The 13,050-nt window shown below is 51.3% G+C and overlaps 1 protein-coding gene across 1 annotated transcript; it reads right to left on the bottom strand.

The window, feature by feature from the left end:
• Positions 1–1,029: 1,029 nt before the first annotated feature.
• Positions 1,030–11,571, bottom strand: CUNH1orf174 (chromosome unknown C1orf174 homolog). Its single transcript, XM_064363151.1, has 4 exons — positions 11,473–11,571; positions 4,115–4,228; positions 2,500–2,988; positions 1,030–1,973 (listed from the first exon to the last, which is right to left on the bottom strand). The coding sequence occupies exons 1-4, from the start codon at positions 11,485–11,487 to the stop codon at positions 1,857–1,859; spliced, it is 735 nt and encodes a 244-aa protein (XP_064219221.1). The 5' UTR covers positions 11,488–11,571; the 3' UTR covers positions 1,030–1,856.
• Between the last annotated feature and the right edge of the window lie 1,479 nt (positions 11,572–13,050).

Below are 13,050 nucleotides of genomic sequence, written 5' to 3' on the forward strand. Positions count from 1 at the left end.
AGTTTTTGTATTTTTAGTAGAGGGTTTCACTGTGTTGGCCAGGATGGTCTCGATCTCTTGACCTCATGATCACCCTGCCTCGGCCTCCCAAAGTGATGGGATTACAGGCGTGAGCCACCGCGCCTGGCCTCTAGCTGCTCTTATAATTAATCCAGAAACGTGTAATAGCTCAAAACCAGCATGACTCTCGCTAATTCATGAAAAGGCCCACACGGTCTTCCCACATGGCAGGCAGCTTCTTGTCCTCGGTCACCCAGGGACTCCACCTTGCCCCTGGTTGGTCCACTTGGCTTCTATGTGCAGTTGGCAGCAGGAAAAGACCATGGGCAAAGCACTCCCAACGGCTTCTCTCCACGGCCGCAGGCGGGAACATGCAGCGAGGTGCTCTTTGCAGCGGTGGGGCTGGGGAACGCAGTACTTGTGAGGCAGCTGCACATGGCCCTCTCCATGGTCTGGAGGAGAGCATGGCCCTTGCTGGATGGCTGGCCTGCCCCACCGCACAGGAGAGGAAAGCCCGACACTTGTGTGACAGACACGTGGGAGCAGAAGTCCACTTGAGAGGAGGGAAGGGGCCCTTTCCCAAGGGCCTCAGTGGTTAACTGGTCTAAAAGATGGACCCGTGCCAGGCACAGTGGCTCACACCTGTAATCCCAGCATTTTTGGAGGCTGAGGTGGGCAGATCACCTGAGGTTACGTGTTCGAGACCAGCCTGGCCAACATGGTGAAACCCTGTCTCTACTAAAAATACAAAAAATTAGCCGGGCATGGTGGTGCATGCCTGTAATCCTAGCTACTTGGGAGGCTGAGGTTGGAGAATCACTTGAATCCAGGAGGCAGAAGTTGCAGTGGGCCAAGGCTGTGCCACTGCAGTCCAGCCTGGGTGACAAAGGGAGACTCAAGTCTCAAAAAAAAGGAAAAAAAAAAAGGACCCAGCCTTACAAGCATTCGGGAGCATGAGACTGAGGCAGGATTCGTTTCCTCCACGTGGCTCCCAGGCATTGAGAAAGGAATCCGGTTTCAGGAACATAAGACTGCTTTCAAAATATATTTTATTTCTTTTTTACATGTATTTTGCAAAATTTCCAAGGTAAACATTAGCTCCACATATAGAAATAAAAGAGTTCTTTAAGAACTAGCATTTAACTCACCACAAGAATGATCAAATTATGACAAGGGAAAACAAACTAATGCTATCAAGCTGAAGTGAAGAGCTGTCTTTACAAAGATCCCTCTCAGTGAGCCTCTGCCCTGCAGCTGACTCAAGCCATCACGTATGTACGTCAGTAGGAAAGGACACTGGCCGGGTGCGGTGGCTCATGCCTGTAATCCCAGCACTTTGGGAGGCTGAGGCAGGTGTATTACCTGACGTCAGGAGTTCAAGACCAGCCTGGCAAACAAGGTGAAACCCTGTCTATACTAATAATACAAAAACTAGCTGGGCATGGTGGCGCATGCCTGTAATCTTAGCTACTGGGGAGGCTGAGGCAAGAGAATCGCTTTAACCCGGGAGGCGGAAGCTGCAGTGAGCCGAGATCACGCCACCGCACTCCAGCCTGGTGACAGAGCAAGATGGACAGAGAAACTTCATCTCCAAAAAAAAAAAAAAGCCAACAAAGAAAGGCCACTGGCACAGTACGGCAGCTTTGCAATTCCAAAGACTGCTTTAGTGTTAGCTCCCAGGAGTGCATCTTCCACAGGGATTTGGTGCTTTGCACTATTGACTGTAATGGGTCAGTTCCGAAGTGTGATCAAGAAGACATTCTCTTGGAGATACATTTTACATAAATCTAGTAACGTGCTAAATTGTCAAATGATTAATGGTACTAAACACGCAAAGACATCATCTTGTGAAGCCTCTACATTTCTGCATCATCATCATCATCATCGTCGTCGTCGTCTTTGGCTCTGAAATGCATTTTTCTGAACTCTCGTCTGCTCATTGAAGGACAAGACGAAGATGCAGGTGGGAGGTCCTTAGAGGAGAAGAAAACATGGACTTCAGTCACGAGCAACACACGTTTGCGTCTGCATCTGCAGTGCACCCCGTCCACTCCCTTGGGGCTGCAGAGCACTCTTCCCTTTTAGACACGTGTAAATGACTGAGTCCCAGCACTTTCTCTAGATAAGAGCTTCCTCCCTACTGGGCTGATCAAGGAAAGATGCTGGGTTCAAACAAAAGAGAAAGCAGCAGCAAGTGTGGGATGGACGCTCCAAAAACCACAAACCTGGTTCCATGAAAACACACCTGTGGCTGCGGGAGGAGACCGCCTCCCTTCCCCCGCCACAGCCTTTCCCCATGGCAATGATTCTCAGCTTGGGAGACGGAGGGAGTGCTCCCAATTAGCCAACGGTTTCATTTTCTCCTCTGGGGTTAAAATGATTAACTGACGTTGAATTTTGTGTCAAGGCATTACTAACATGCAGTAAGTGGGGAGTGTGTGACTTGAATGTGCCACTGGCTGCCTGATGCCCTTGGAAGGAGGAAGGTGCCACTCTTACCTGCATGAGCTCAACGTTTCCAAAGAAGCGGCTCACGGGCATTGGCTGATTGCTGTCGTCATCTAGGAAGATGCTGTTGTCCATGTGAAGTGGTGGCTTCTGCACGTCCTCTGCCTCCAGCCCTGACTCATTCTGCTTCTGCACAGTGGAGCTGCTGTTGGATTCTTCTGCCCCTGCCCCGGCACTGTGTTTCAGCAGGGACAGGCCACCTTCAGTCTTTGCTAAGCAAGAGTCACTCACAGCTCTGCAGCCACCGAGGGGCAGACTTGCAGCCTCCTGCTGCACAGAAACTCCAGCCTCACCTCCTGGAAGTAAGGCCCTGCCTTCAGCAAACTCATTTTCACAAGGGGTCTCCGGTGTCACTTTTGGCAAAGAAGCGCTGTCATTCTTAGGGACAAGCTTCTGTAATTCTGACTTCACAAGATGACCTTTGTCACACTTGAACTTCTTGGACATTCGCCTGTCTGTGGCTTTGTGGGATGAGGAAGTCTGTCAAGAAAAACAATGTAAGGGGAACCAGACACATCCAGCGAATAAAGCCTCGGTCCAGAGGCTCGCATTTCTCCTCACATGTGAAGTGATAAAGACCATAACCTTCACACGTCGCCATTTCACTGTTCTGCCACCGAGAGACAGAATCCAAGCGAGGCTGGGACTGAAGCCAGACACGCCCCAACGGCACTGCTCCACTTTCACTTTTCGCAGGGGAATTCTGAAGCATGGATTCATACATCATATAATTACAACAAAGGAATCCAGCTTTCATGCATTTCTGCCAGGGCAAAAGCTCCGTGAAGGCAGGGGTTTTTGCTTTATTCAAGGAATACTGTCTGGCACACAGTAGATGCTTAAAAATATTTGCTAAATTGACTTTGACAAATTTTTGTCAAACTCCTCATTATGAGCAAAATTGCGCTAGAGGCTGCGTACGGCCAAGTCCCAGCCCCTCAGCTGCAGCTCCGGGCTCAGTGGCGCAGCTCGACTTCACCGTAAGTTCAGGAACTCACTCCTCGGAAATGACAGCTACGCTAGGTTGAATGGCATTTGACATGAGCATCCTTTCCCCACCCACTCTGCCTTTCTCTTAAAGCCTCTGGGGGTGAGGCGGCACGGCAATGGGCCAGCAAGACTTGACAGCCGACCTAAGAGCAGAGCGACGAACACAAGTGGTCTCAGAGCCTGAGTCTAGACACACACACATGGGCAGGTGGGGCAGGTGCTAGGATAGAGCCTGGGTCTAGACACACACACAGGGGTGGGTGGGACAGGTGCTAGGATTGAGCCTGGGTCTAGATACACACACACACGGGTGGGCAGGTGCTAGGATAGAGCCTGGGTCTAGACACACACATGGGCGAGCAGGTGCTAGGAGAGAGCCTGGGTCTAGACACACACACACACACACACACACACACACACACGGGCGGGCCTGTCGAGTGTGTCTTTCCCTGAAGGCAATTAGAGCGCTGCCACCTTTTGATCTGAAATACTCCCCCTCTGGCAGATAAGCAACATTTGATATTTTTCTAAAGCGACACATCTTGGAATGACAATTCTGTATGAAAATGGACCCCTGAGTCAGGAACTTGGCGTTCTCCATGGTAACAGGGCTCACCAGACATGCTGTCTTGGCAGACGTGGAACCAGCGACTTCCTGGGCAGAGGCCAACCCGGTTGCCGAACAATTTCGGGCTTTCAGGCGTGCTGAAGACCGCACTCCACCTGTGAGCTAGACCAGATGGGAGAGCCAGTCAGAGAGTACTCTCGGGAAAGCAGCATGAATGCGCAGAGGAGAATTTCCCACCTACAGATAACGCGAAGACAGCCCCTCCACTCCGATGGAGTATCATCTTTGTGGAGACACCTGTGCCCCGAATGTGCAAATCCGAACAAAACTGTGCCTGGCTTTAAGACACAGGAGCCACTCTTCCCAGGATCTCGGAGGCTCCGGGCGATCTGGTCCCGTAACTTGCACGTTTCTCGTCACCACCATGTGTACATTAGTGGAAGTTAAGTCAAACTTCAAAGTGTTTAGAACAAGCAGGACATGCCCTCCCTGAGAAGGATCTGCAACTTTTCTACACTGTCAAGAGTTCTTGATAAAAGGCAACATGAGGAAACAAAGCTTCTCTCCCTCAGATCAGAGCCCTATTCTACCAGCTGAAAGCAGCAAGCTCCTGTCTCACAAATCCTCATCCGAACACACTGCTCTCCCTCTCTTTCATTCTGAATGCAAAGCAAACTCTTCTAATAACAGAAAAGAAATTAAGGACACAACACTTTAAATAACTACTCACAAATAATTTGAGGTTTTCAGAAAAGTTGCAAATAGTAGTACAAAGAAATGGGTGCGATGGCTCACACTTGTCGTCACAGCTACTTGGGAGTCTGAGGCAGGATTGTTTTAGGCCAGGAGTTCAAGACCAGCCTGGGCAACACAGCAAGATCCCATCTCTAAAAAAATTAAAAAAAAAAAAAAAATTAGCCAGGTGTGGTGGTGTGCACCTGTAGTCCCAGCTATGGAGGCTGAGGTGAGAGGATCACTTGATCCCAGGAGTTTGAGGCTGCAGTGAGCTATGACTGCCCCACTGCACTCCACCTGGGTGACAGAGTAAGACCATGTCTCTGAAAAAATCATGATAAATAAAATAGTACAGAGAATTGCTATGTAGCCTTCACTCAGCTTCCACTAATGTTAAACAACTATAGGACATTTGTCAACATTCAGAAATTAGTGGCCAGATGGGGCAGCTTACACCTGTAATCCCAGCATTTTGAGAGGCCAAGGTGGGTGGATCATGTGAGGTCAGGAGTTCGAGACCAGCCTGGCCAACACGGCGAAACCCTGTCTCTACTAAAAATACAAAAATTAGCCGGGCGTGGTGGCATGTCTGTAGTCTCAGCTGCTCGGGAGAATCGCTTGAACCGGGAAGCAGAGGTTGCAGTGATCTGAGATTGCGCTATTACACTTCAGCCTGGGTGACAGAGGGAGACTCCGTCTCAAAAAAAAAAGAAAAAAAAAAAAAAGAAAGAAAGAAATTATCAACAGCACAATACTCTTCACTAAATTATAGACTTTATTTGTGTTTTATCAGTTTCTCCGTGAACTGTTTCTCTGTTTCGGAATCCAGTCTAGAATACCATATTGCACTTAGAAGATGATACGTTTTAAAACTCACCTTAAAACTCAAAAGAAATGAGTGTGAGTAGCAGAAGCAATAAACAGGAGCAACGCAGGTTGGAACGGCCAGAAAAGGCCCAAGAGCTACCGCCGACAGGCCCTAGGACTGGAACCCAGAGGGATGGACGAAGAGTGCTCTGCCCAACAGCAGATAAGAGAAAGAAAAAAGGAAACAACAACACACAGAGATAAGCCATCTCCGCCATCAGCCCGGAGCCCAAGACAGCTCCGGAAGCCCTGGGAGGTGGTAGCTCCAAGACGCCATGATACCGTGGCAGTTGGAGTTGCGTTTGAAATGGGGGAGAAGAGCAGGCAGCAGCCCACAGGAGGCCAGGACACCTGCCAGCTATATGCAGGACGAACCAGGTGCCCACAGGCCCGTGAAGCACCTGCTACCATGGCACACCGGGGGCTGGGCCTCCATCATCTCATGAGGGCAGGGCTTTGCTGAGAGCCCCGGCAGACGTCATGGTCACAGCTACACCAAGGGAGCTGAGGCAACAGAGGTAACAGAACTTGCTAAGAGTTGCCATAAACACCTTTCATCAAAATCCTCCCACTGGGTCTGAAGCCCATCTCCCTAAAATGCCTCATAGGGAAAAGACACCTCTGTTCTAAGAAGCCACTGCCCATGCTCTCCTCCCTCTGGGAGCCCTCCTCCAGGCGCTGCGCTGCCCTGTGCCGGAATATGCTGTGTGGGGAGCCAAGCTCCGTGCCTGAGCAGCTTTAAGGGAGCGGCATCCCCATTTCAGATGAGAACTGGGTAAGGAGCTTATAAGGTTACACAAGTGATGCCTGGCCTCCAAATCCCTCTTCCATCACCATAGCTCACCCTAGATATGACCCCCAAAAACTGCCTGAGGTGGGGACTGAACTCTGCTCTGCGCCTGCAGGTCCGCGCGTTCCTGCGCGTCCGTGTGTTCTGCGCCTGCGGGTCCGCGTGTTCCTGGGCGCCTGTGTGTTCTGTGCCCGCAGGTCCGTGTTCTGCACCTGCGGGTCCACGCGTTCCTGCGCGTCTGTGTGTTCTGCGCTTGCAGGTCCGTGTTCAGTGCCCGCAGGTCCGTGTTCTGCACCTGCGGGTCCACGCGTTCCTGCGCGTCTGTGTGTTCTGTGCTTGCAGGTCCGTGTTCTGCGCCTGCGGGTCCGCGCGTTCCTGCGCGTCTGTGTGTTCTGCGCCTGCAGGTCCGTGTTCTGCGCCTGCGGGTCCACGCGTTCCTGCGCGTCTGTGTGTTCTGCGCCTGCGGGTCCACGCGTTCCTGCGCGTCTGTGTGTTCTGTGCCCGCAGTTCTTTTCCTGCAGCAGGTGCCTCTCAAAGATTCCATCAGCATCTTGGCAGCAGTGGTTCTGAACTCTTCACGTGTGACAGACTCATCAGGTGACCTTTCAGCCCCTTCTGCAGAGAAAAGCCAGAGGATCGGCTGGGCTTGGAAGCGCTGCCTGTTATAGACACCTGAGCCGGCCATTTGCTGTCCACTGCGGACTGACAGGAGTCAAAATGTGAGAGCAGCTTAGCTTCAGTTTCATCATGGATGAATCACCTCCAAGGTGTCAACTCTAAAATGTCAAGAATTGGTCACATTCTCACTTGCAGATTCTTGCTCTGCAGTTGGGCAGCTCAGATTGGTCCCAAAGTCCAAAAACGAAAGACTTTCTCATCATTGACATCCTCCTCATTCTAGTAGGTTGTTTAAAAACTGGCATATCAGAAGCACAAACATAGTTTCTCCAAAAGGGCTGGCTGAGACAGCTTGAGGACCTACTCAGACAAAGTGATGAGCAGTCCCAAAACCACCATTTAGAGAGCCTTTGGAAATGATCCTACGGGCACCCAGCAAATGGAAAAACACTTGCTCCAGAATATCTATGTAATTTGGTCAGGACATGGAGAGTCTGGGGCATCTGAGCTCCCTCCTGCTGCAGCCAAGAACACAGGGCCAGCTCCCCTGGCTCCCAGGCAGAGGGCTTCCTTCTCAGGGCAAGCAGGGCAGCAGTGTTTCCCTTTCTGCTCTCATCCCACTTGTTGCTGAGACGAGGTCCTGAGTGAGCAGGATTGAGAAGAGGGGCCTCCCTTCTGCTCAGACTCTATTTGTAGAATGGAGGCTTCACCTTGGCTCCATAAACTTCCCAGAGAACTAAGAAGACTGGGGCCCCATTGACCTTGTCCCTGATAGGAGGTGGTTCCAGACCAGGGGAAGCAAATGTGGAGGGTCTCAGGCTGCTGCTAGATCCCCCACCGCCCTCATTCAGAGAGAAGCCTATTGCTGTCCATAGCCGCAGAGCCTGGCTCCGAGGTTCTCACTGGGGTGAGAGGCAGGCAACTCAATAGACAGCTCTTAGAGTCTTCCCAAAGGCACTGAATTCACTGCAATGGAATGTGGAGAAGTCAAGCCTAAGGGAGCTCTCTCAAGAACAGTGGAGGCTGTGACGAAGCAGGTGGGGCGCAGTGCAGAATCAAGCAAGAGGCCAAATTGTAGGCCAACTAGTTTGCTGGAGAGAACCAGAGACTAACACGGCTGGAAGGGGCCCTCTTGGGCTTAGAACAAACTAATCAAACACTGACCTTAGAAAGTATCGCTCCAAAGAAGCCACAATTTGATTAGATTAGTTTGTAGAGCAACTTATGCCCAGGCTATTGCTGAGAATAGCACAGTAAGCTGGCATTAGCAAAGTTTAACAGCTGAATGTGGTCAGGGAAAGAGGAAAGGGACCCCACTAAAGCCACTGTCGTCCAGGGTGGCTGTGGGCACACCCAAAGCTGGGCGCCATCCCCCACCGGCAACATCAGAGGCTGAACACTGTGGCAGGGGAAACATACTTCATCAAAATAATCTACCCAGTTGCTAAGCAAATAAGCATATTAACAATGGCAAGCCCCAGGGTTGGGGACAGTACCCAGAACTGCTAAAATATATTATCTAAAATGTCCAGATTCTGACAAAAAATTATGAAGCAATCAAAGAAACAGAAAACTAGACTCATACCCTGAAATAAAAGAGGCCACAGAAGCTGTCTGTGAGAGTGACCAGAAGTTGGGTTTATACGTCTATAAAGGACCAAGGTAGCCGTTACAAACAAGATCAAAACCATGAAAAAAGAAGATAATGTTGCATCAAACAGACTATCAATAAAGAGAAATTACTTAAAAATCAAATAGAAATTCTGGAGTAGAAAAGTCTAAAAACTGAAATAAAAAAATTCACTAGAAGGGCCCAATAGTAGATATGAACTGGAGAATAGATGGAGAGATTATGCCCGCTGAGGAACAGAGAGAAGAAAAGAACGGAGAACAATGAAGAGAGCCTCAGAGAAATGTTGGACAGCATCAAGCGCACTAACATATGTGTAATAAGAACCACAAAGAATGCAGACAGGAAGCAGCAGAAAAAATATTCCAAGAAATAATGGCTGAGAACTCCCCAAAGTTACAGAAAAACATCAACCCACATATCCAGGAATCTGAATGAACTGAACATGCAAAGAGATCCACGGATACATCACCGTAAAAATACAAAGATCAAGGGCAAACTCTTGAAAGCCACAAAAGAACAAAATCTTGGAAGCCACAAGAAGCAAGCCACTTAGAAGGCAACCTCAATAAATGAAGGACTGACTTCTCAGCTGAAACAATGGAGAATATGCAAACATATTCAAAATGCTCAAAGAAAAAAAAAACAAACTAATAGCCAGGTGCAGTGGCTCACACGTGTAATCGCAGCACTTTGGGAGGCCACGGCGGGTGGATCACGAGGTCAGGAGATCGAGACCATCCTTGTGAACACAGTGAAACCCTGTCTCTACTAAAAATACAAAAAATTAGCTGGACTTGGTGGTACGCGCCTGTAGTCCCAGCTACTCGGGAGGCTGAGGCTGGAGAATCACTTGAACCCGGGAGGTGGAGGTTGCAGTGAGCCAAGATCACACCACTGCACTCCAGCCTAGGTAACAGAGCAAGACTCCGTTTCAAACAAACAAACAAACAAACAAACAAACAAACAAACAAACTGGGACGTATATCTAGCAAAGGTATACTTCAAAAATGGGCTGGGAGTGATGGCTCATGCCTGTAATCCCAGAGCTTTGCGAGGCTGAGGCAGGTCAGGAGTTTGAGACCCAGCCTGGCCAACATGATGAAACCCCATCTCTAGTGAAAATACAAAAATTAGCTAGCGTGGTGGTGGGCACCTGTAATCCCAGCCGTTCCAGAGGCTGAGGCAGGAGACTCACTTGAACCCAGGAGGCGGAGACTGCAGTGAGCCGAGATTGTGCCTCTGCACTCCAGCCTGGGCAGCAGAGCGAGACTCCAACTCAAACAAAAAAAACTCACTTTACAAGAAATACTAAAGGAAGTTAGACTGAAAGCTAGTGACCCCAGACAGTAATTCAAACCCCCCTCCACACACACACACCCCACCAGTAAAGGTAATTATGTTCTTACAAAAGATAGTGTAAATGCTTATTTTTCTACCTCCTCCTCTCAACTAATTTTGAAAGCAACTGTATGCCATAATACACATATCATAGATACAGACACGTACTATATTTGCCAATAACAAAACAAAGTGCGTGAAAGCAAAGCCCTATGGGTCTAAGGAAATAACCACAGATAATAATAATTATAACACTGTCGAGTTTGTAACATCAACAGATGTAACACATATAACAAAATACCAGAAACATAACCATGTAAGAGTAACATTTCTGTATCACTTGGAAGTAACCTAGTATAAATCTGAAGCTGATTAAGATATATATGGTAGGACACAGAGCAAGCACTGGAAAAAAACCCAAAAAATACAGTAAAAAAAATTCATGAAAATGCTACGTTAGGAAATATTCACTTCAATCCACTTAAAGAAGGAACAGGGGAAGAAAAAGACAGACTTGTGTAAAGAAAAGAAAAAGTAAAATGGCGTCTGTAAACCTAACTACAGAGACTACCAGACTGGATTTTAAAAAAGATCCAAGTATACGCTGCCTATAGGAGACACATTTTGGTTCAAAGATGAAAATAGTAAAAGGAGTTGGAATTCACAAGCAGCCACTCCATTTGAACAAACCAGGAGAGCCCAGATGCAGCTCAGAGCCTCCCAAGAGGCCCCAGCCCAGGTCCGGGTCCACTGTGAAAAGGGTCCTTCACCTTAATTGTTACCCACGCAGTGAGCACTTGCCCCTTGTCAGACACTGGCAACCCCCTTCAATCCGCGCCACCCTCTGGGTGGATCCCTCATCACCCCATTTTTTTGCATATTAAGTAGCTGGGGCCAAGCTGAGGTCACATGCTGTGTGACCTCCACTGGAGTGGCAGCAGTTGAGGGGCACAAACTCAGCTCTAAGGCATCCAGCACTGCCAGGAACTGAAACCAGTTCTGAAGGGGGGACCGCACCTTCCTGGGAAAGTGGTCTGAAGCCTCCCTTCAAGGGGGCGTGTCCTGACAGCCCCCCCTTCTCCGGGTGCGGGGGTGACCTGGGAGCCCTCTTTTCCCGGGTGAGCTCCACTTGTCCCACGGGCATGGCCCGGATCCCTCATTCTCCCGGGGGCGTGGCCTCAGCGCTTCACTTCTCCCGGGGCGCAGCCTGGGAGGGCCCCTTCTCCCGGGGGCGTGGCCCAGAGACCCCCTTCTCCCGGGGGCGTGACCGGGGAGCCTCCCTACTCCTGGGGGCGAGGCCCAAGCTGAGGCCGCTTCTAGACCACAGGAGCCCCGTGACACTGCCACGGCTCTCCAGACAGCGGGTGGCCCAGAGCGCCCCCGCCACGCTGCCCAGCGCAGCTGCTGCCGGGTCCTAGCCCTCACCTTCCGGCTCCTCATGAGTGAGCACCGCCACCAAGTCCCGCGCCCCCGGCCCAACGCGTCCCGGCTGAACAGCGATGCGAAGTCCGCAGAGCGCGCCGCGGCGGCCACCGACGTCAGCACAGCCAATCATAGCGCAGCGCCCTCGTCATGTGACGCTACAGTTGTCGCTTACGCAAGCGGCGCGCACAGCTCGCGGGCTTTGGGCCAGTGGTGGGAAGCTGGAGATAAAGTCAGCTTGTGACCGGCAACGTTCGTGACCGGCAGTGTTCGTGAGGCGCGCGTCCCTTGGCAGCCCTGTAGCCGCCATGTTGCCCACGCCCGTGGCAGGCCTGGGAGATTATGTTTAAGGGGGCGATTTTCTTGTAGCGTCTACGCTGTATTTGAGGGGGGCGGACGGCCATATTCATGGGCTTCCCTTGGTGCACCTGTTACCGCCATGTTTGAGAGGGGCGTTTCCCCTGAAGGCTCTTTGGCCACCATATTTAAGAAGGGCAGACGGCCTTGTTTGTAAGGGGCGGTTCCGTTTTTGCGCCTGTGGCCGCCATATTTGAGAGGGGCGAGCAACCATGTTCGTGAGGGGCGCTTCCTTTGAAGCGTCTTTGGCCGCCATGTTTGAGAGGTCGGACGGCCATGTTTGTGAGGGACGCCTTGGTGCACCTGTGGCCGCCATGTTTGAGAGGGGCCGCCGAGGCGTCCACAAGGGGTGCCTCACTTTGCAGCCCCTGGCCACGACCCTGCAGGAGGGCGGGCGGTGATTTCTCCAGTGCCGCAGAGCGCTGGTTTCTGAGCGCCAGTGAGCGCCGTTGAGCAGCGCGAAGGATTCCCCAGGCCTGTGCTGCCCCGCGACATGCCGCTTTGGGTTGGGGTGGCCCGCCTGGGAAGTGGCTTCTGCTATCCCCCACGTCGCGGGCCTTAGTAGAGGCTGTCGGTGGGCCCAGAAGGCCAGGGTCCGGCGTGAGGCTGGGGGCTCTGACCTCAACCCCGGCGCGTGCAAGGCAGGAACTGACCCCACCGCCGCCCCGTTTCTCCGGGGGCCGAGGTGGACCCTTAGCGGCCACGCCTCCTCCAGTGGGCATGCCCCTAGCAGGTCTTGACGGACACACAGCGGCCACGCCTCCTCCAGTGGGCATGCCCCTAGCAGGTCTTGACGGACACACGGCGGCCACGCCTCCTCCAGTGGACATGCCCCTAGCAGGTCTTGACGGACACACAGCGGCCACGCCTCCTCCAGCTGACTCGTCCGTAGCAGGCCTGGGTTGCTGATGTGTCCTCCTTGGCTGCCCCTTGAATCCTGGCCTTCCCATCAGCTAAGGGAGGTGTTTATAAAGCTTAGGACCATTGTTACTGTTTTGTTTTGTTTTGTGTGTGCGTGTGTTTTGAGATTTGGAGTCTTGCTCTGTCGCCCAGGCTGGAGTACAGTGGCGACATCTTGGCTCACTACAACCTCCGCCTCCGGGTTCAAGCAGTTCTCTGCCCCAGCCTCCTGAGTAGCTGGGATTACAGGAGCGCCTCACCACGCCCGGCTAATTTTTTTTTTTTTTTGAGACGGAGTTTCACTCTTGTTACCCAGGCTGGAGT

The sequence above is a fragment of the Aotus nancymaae genome, unplaced genomic scaffold (assembly GCF_030222135.1).
Source record: "Aotus nancymaae isolate 86718 unplaced genomic scaffold, 86718_ANA_hifiasm-v0.15.2.pri h1tg000053l, whole genome shotgun sequence".
NCBI classification, from domain to species: Eukaryota; Metazoa; Chordata; class Mammalia; order Primates; family Aotidae; genus Aotus; species Aotus nancymaae.

Excerpts from the sequence above, each read along its gene's own strand:
- CUNH1orf174 (XM_064363151.1), bottom strand. Across the intron at positions 2,989-4,114 it reads CTGCCAAGACAGCATGTCTG|ACTTCCTCATCCCACAAAGC; the intron begins GTGAGCCCTGTT and ends TTTTCTTGACAG. Across the intron at positions 1,974-2,499 it reads GAAACGTTGAGCTCATGCAG|GACCTCCCACCTGCATCTTC; the intron begins GTAAGAGTGGCA and ends TTCTCCTCTAAG.